This window comes from Phalaenopsis equestris, unplaced genomic scaffold (genome assembly GCF_001263595.1).
Source record: "Phalaenopsis equestris unplaced genomic scaffold, ASM126359v1 Scaffold000221, whole genome shotgun sequence".
Classification (NCBI taxonomy): Eukaryota; Viridiplantae; Streptophyta; class Magnoliopsida; order Asparagales; family Orchidaceae; genus Phalaenopsis; species Phalaenopsis equestris.
This window is the reverse complement of record NW_018164663.1, coordinates 104,465-110,378: the sequence shown is the minus strand read 5'-3', so window position 1 is coordinate 110,378 and position 5,914 is coordinate 104,465. Positions and strand designations below refer to the sequence as shown.

Below are 5,914 nucleotides of genomic sequence, written 5' to 3'. Positions count from 1 at the left end.
TATATATATATATATATATATATAATGAACACATGACTTTCTCAAATTTATTACCAGCTAACTTACAAATTGTCCTGAAAAGAAAAAAAAACACACAGAAAAATCCAAATATGGTCCTGCAAGAAGAAGTTTTAGACCATGAACTTTTTCTAGATCCAACCGTCAATGTCCATTTCCCTGAACATCATTACATCATCCAAACAGTCCAAATCAAAGTCGAGGAACCAATCCTCAATTGCTGCACCGTTATTTCTCTCTTCAATGACCATTTTTTGAGCGGCTGCTTCAACCGCCACAGCTGCAGCAGATGGAGAAGGAACATTTGGAAGGTTTGTTGGATAAGATTTGGTGGAATTAACGGCCTTGGGACGGATCATTTCAGCCGTCCGATCGTTTTTGTACGGGGGAGATGATGTTGGTAGAGATTTGGTGGAAATAACGGCCTTGGGACGGATTATTTCAGCCATCCGATCGTTTTTGTACGGGGGAGATGATGTTGGTAGTGCTGCGTCTGCTTTCGTTTGGCGCTGCTGATTGCGAAGCTTTTTACCTAAGGTTGTGTTCCAGTAATTTTTTATCTCATTATCTGTTCGACCAGGAATTCTTCCGGCGATCAAAGACCACCTGAGATTTCGTTGATAGACCAACTTTAATTAATAAGTAATTATGACTGATTTATTTTAGAAGATAATATTGAAGCTGAGATGCTTAGTATAATTACATCCCTAATTATGTTCAAGTTCATTTGTTTTTATATCTTTGTGATAGTGATTATAATTAAGAATAATCTTAAATTTTCAGGTAAAAACAATGAAATTTTGTCAAAACGAAGGTATTTAAATCAAATTAGTGAATAAGCTCGTCATGACACTAATCAAAGATAAAGTCAATGCCTGTCATAATACACTACTTCATGCTAATATCAACAAACATTTGCTAAAATTCACATCACAAGCTTACCTTTTTGGTCATCCCTATTATAACGAAAAAGGCTAAACCAACCATTAATCATCACACCAATTTTAATGCTCTACGTCAACTATAGATTAATTCTTACAAACAATTAATTTTTATTGTTTATCAATTATTAAACTTCGACATCATTCTTCGTAACCATAATCACCACTCTTAGTACAGCAATTGAGGTAATGACCAGCAATAACCTATTTTGCTTTGTTCCTTGTCGATTATTATTTGTTGTCTATCAATGAGATACATTTAATAAAGGTCAAATATTGACATTCGACTTCCATCGTTCTAATCATATGATATTCCTTCTTATTAATTGAATTAGTAAGCTAACCATGGCCATCGCTAACCTTTCCCATTCCTAATTAATTTTCACATGATAAATGCCAATGATTAATGTCCAACCTATTTAAATAGAAAATAATTGATGCATGTCTTCTCAAATTTATTAAGAAAATGAACAAGGCCATCATCCACCACCCAATTTTCAATGTTTCCCATTACATATTTCTTGAAACTTGTTAGCTTTCAATGTATTACATCTATCAACCCTTAATGTCTAATGTTCATCATTCTAATCACCAAATATCCTCATCTATATGTAGAATAACAAAGAGTATTTTGTGTTAGTATGAAATTTAGAATAATTCAATATTGATTCTTTCATCATGCTCCTTAACCCAACATTTGTCAATGATCAAAGTTACTATTTTTCATATTTTGATCTCCACTCATATTAGAGAATATCAAGCTTATTTTTGTTGTTCTCGTTGAATATTATTTGATAGCTATCAATGTCTGAAACTAACATATGAAAGCAACTTGCATTTGGTGTGTGCTTCATTGATCACTTAGTCTCTCTTTTTATTAAGAGAATAGTCAGACAAACTATCCATTATCACTCAGCCTCTCTCATCCTGATCAATTATCAACCAACGCTTAATTCCTCTTGAAGATTCTAAAACCTTAATATATCTACCCCCATAATAGAAACCTCCTCCAATTAAAATGTATTGCATTGTATTAATGTGTTATCAAGTTTTGAAGAATAATGATATTTGAAAATTTTAACTCACACAAGTGCAAAGATTTTTTTCATACAATACCTCATAGCTTTTTTTAATTTGGAGTTTTTAATATAAGAATATTGTATTTCCTTGGTATCACTTTCAAGTTATTTGTATGTGTGTTGTACATGTGTGGGATTTATAAAACTTTAAATTATTCATAATGAGAATGAGATAAAGGCAACCTATTCCCAATTAGTTTGTGTAGCCTTATGATGAGGTCCTCCTCTTCCTCGGAGAAGTTTCCATGTTTGATATTTGGCCTTAGATAATTTAGCCATCTGAGCCGGCAACTCTTCCCACATCTGTTTAGCCCTTCATAAAACATCACAAAGTATGCTTGTTAAAATAAAATTAAAAAAAAGTATATATATATATATATATATATATATATATATATGCGTGAGTGTGCGTGTGTGTGTGCGCACACTTGTATATATGTATATACACAATACATAAATATATGTATTTTATTTTATTGACTCGAGCTTACCTAACCTAAGCTTTATAAGCAAATTTAAAGTTGACTTGAGCAAAGCTTTGACATCAATTTTTAGCTCAATTAATGCTAAATCACAAGTCAATTTTTCTAAACCTTCTAATTATTAAAAGAAAATATGTCTTTAGATTTACTTTTTTATTTAAAACAAGGAGCACATAACTCAATAATTAAAAACATAATATACTATAAAAATCAAATTAATTTTTAAAAAAGTATAGAAAATTGAGATAATTTGTATACATTCTCTTTTGTCTCATAAATATTAAAAATTGATTTAAAATTTAGTAAAATCAAATAATAATTGGACATGATAAGTTCTTTATAAATAATCATTTATATTTACTGAGATAAAGTGAAATAATTAAAGTAGAACATAATATATGAGTTTGATTATATATTAAATTGGTGTTATGAATATGACATGTCTTTTAATGATGTTATCTCTAAAAAACCGTTTTATGTACTTTCACAAAAATAAAATAAAATTTGGGCATACCCTATCTTGAAATGTGGCTCATTTTTTTTCTTATTTAGCAGATGAAAATTTTCTCATTATGTCCACTGCTATGTAGGTGAGGAACAATAATGAGCCGAGAAAAATAAGAGGGACAATGTTAGCAAAGCTCTTGAGCTAACAAACCAAACATAAACTAGCTTCCACTTGACTCATTAGCTTGTGAGCCGTTTCATTTTAAAAAATAATAATATAATCTACACTGAAAATATATTAAAACTCAAGACTTCATTCATGAATTTTTAAAAATATTAAACAAATTATAATTTTCTATTAAGAAATTTTTTATTATTTATCTCCTATTTGCATATTTTTCAAAATTTTATTATAACAAAAATTTAAAATTAATATAGTTGAAGCTTGAGCTAATGAAGTCTTCGACCAACATTAAGAGCAACAAATTCTTTATCCATAAGCAATAATAATATAATCTAACCTTGCACGTGTTTCATCCTCCTAATTTTTAATATTTACATATCTATAAGTTAAATTTTGAAATCAAAATTTTTATGTTAGATAAATAAAAACATAAGTATATTATATGTATATATTAGAAAATAGTAAGTCTATTCATGTAAAATCTGTTTATAATAGAAAATAGTAAGTCTATTCATGTAAAATCTGTTTACATATTCTAAGCTAAGGGACATTTAAAAGGTCCCACCGAAAAGAAAAGCTAGAGAGGATGTATATATATATATATAGTGTACTGGGCTAACATAAATAATCAAATTAAAAACACTTTCTTCTTTACTATACATTGAAAAACTGAAGTTAATGCTTAAACTAGCCAGCTTCAACTATTCTCAACTTTTAAATAAGATACTCTTTTCAACTGTTGTTTCAATTTTAAAAAACATTACAAGTACTGACAAGTTTAATTTAACATAATATCAAAATAATTAATACAAGTAGTTTAGCATAATCATTTTCTGTTTAAAACTATAATATAATATGTAATAAGAATGAAAAATATATTATATTACTCATCATAATCATCAAAAAAAGGACTATGAATTTTCTAAAAAGAGATAATTAATGTGCTTTAAAACTTTGAAATTAAGATAAAGAATTGCACAAACACCCCCGCTGGTTTTATTTGATTGATTTATCACCAAACCTGCTTTCTGGGGAACGCTTTTCCAGCTTCCTTCTCCGTGGACTTGGATGCAGGAAATCAATAGCTTGTCCTCGTGAGCATTCCAGGCTCCCTTTGTTAATCCATTACTAGAAGAGCTTGCATTCCTTCCCATCTCTCTCCCCCTCTCTCCCACACACACAGACACACTCTCTCTCTCTCTAGATATTTCAGAAACTATATGTGTACTGAGACCGGAGGCCAAGGAGGATTCATATAGTAGATTGAAAGGCCGACTGTAATGATGAAATTGTTCCATTGTCCTCTCAAGATCTAGGTTATGTACAACACCGAAAAGCCAACAGCTTTATTGCCACTTCAAAACTATTATTTTTGAATGTTTTTGAAAAGTAGGGACTTTATAACTTTTAGTTTATATAAAATGTTTTAAATATGTTGAAATACGGTATATGATGAATTGTAAAGTTTTGTGGGGGTTGGCTGGCAGGAGGATGGGGGCAGTAGGCTGGCCGGTGGCTGCATTCGTAACTGGCTGCTTCGGGTGGGACAGATGAGGGTACCTACAAGTGTACATGCTAGTTGTGATTTGCTTCATATATTTGAAATTTATTTAATTTTGATGAATTTTAAACTCAAATAAGAGAAAAAACATTCTGGATAATTAAAAATGATTGATATTTGGTTTAGTTGATGTCTAATATAAATAGATTAAAATTTCTATATTTCTTTTTGTGGAATCCAAAATGTTCTATAGAGCACACCCAAGGAATAATGTTGGACGGATAACAAGAATCGAGAGAGAAAGAGAAAAGCATAGTGCACAATAATATAAGTTCTCAAAGAATACACTCTTCACATGGCTTTACATAGGCCTTTCACATGGCTTTCAGAGTACCACCACCAGATCCACCAAATCTTTGAGATTCAGGGCAAGCATTGACTTGGAGACATGCTCACCACAGCCTGCCGGATGGGCGAGCTGCTTGCCTGAATTGGTGAAGAGCTCTGAGCTCAATTAACAACAGCAAGGGCTTCTCTCGATTATGAGAGGAAGAGGGAGACGAACCAAGCAAATCGGGTTACCGTGTGGTATAGGAGAGCTACACTCCATATTAGAGTATAGGTCCCCCATACAGAGCACTATAGGATGTTGATAAGATTCTTATAATTATTTAAAATTCTAATATTTGATGTAATTATGTGGTGCTAATCATTCTCCTATGCTACACATGTCAATGAGTTGAATTGTGAGCCCTCCGTTGCGTAGCTGCATGTCTTAACCCATTAGCGTCGGGGGACGCAACAGCGAGTCTCAAAGCACTCCTAAATCGAAATCCCGTTGCCCGCTTCAGAAGGATATTTTAATTTACATATATATATAAGTTTTAGAAAAAATATGAAATCAAACTGACCCCATATTTTTCATAGTTTAAATAAAAGAGCACTATACCTTAGACCATGTATCTATCCCAAAGGATAAACACAAACTTGAGGATGAGGCTCGATCAAATAAACTAAGAAATATATGACCTTTGTTTGGTCTGCAAATCCATTTTATTTGCCGACAATTTCTCCTATCTAATACGAAGAATTAAATAGGGTTTATATTAAGCTGAGTTCCGACAAGCATCCTATAAGGGCAAGCCCCTATAGTTAATTACATCTTAAATGACCAAAGTCATTTAAGAAAACTCTAGATAAAAATCAAGAAATATTATCTTCAAGGCAAGAAATATTAGATAAAAATCAAGAAATATTATCTT

General features: G+C 31.3%; 1 protein-coding gene across 1 annotated transcript; it reads right to left on the bottom strand.

Annotated features, from left to right (window-relative positions):
- Positions 1 to 14: 14 nt before the first annotated feature.
- On the bottom strand, positions 15 to 4,463 carry LOC110023169 (transcription repressor MYB6-like). The gene is made up of 4 exons (XM_020722445.1): positions 4,173 to 4,463; positions 2,222 to 2,351; positions 496 to 624; positions 15 to 414 (listed from the first exon to the last, which is right to left on the bottom strand). The coding sequence occupies exons 1-4, from the start codon at positions 4,447 to 4,449 to the stop codon at positions 150 to 152; spliced, it is 801 nt and encodes a 266-aa protein (XP_020578104.1). The 5' UTR covers positions 4,450 to 4,463; the 3' UTR covers positions 15 to 149.
- Between the last annotated feature and the right edge of the window lie 1,451 nt (positions 4,464 to 5,914).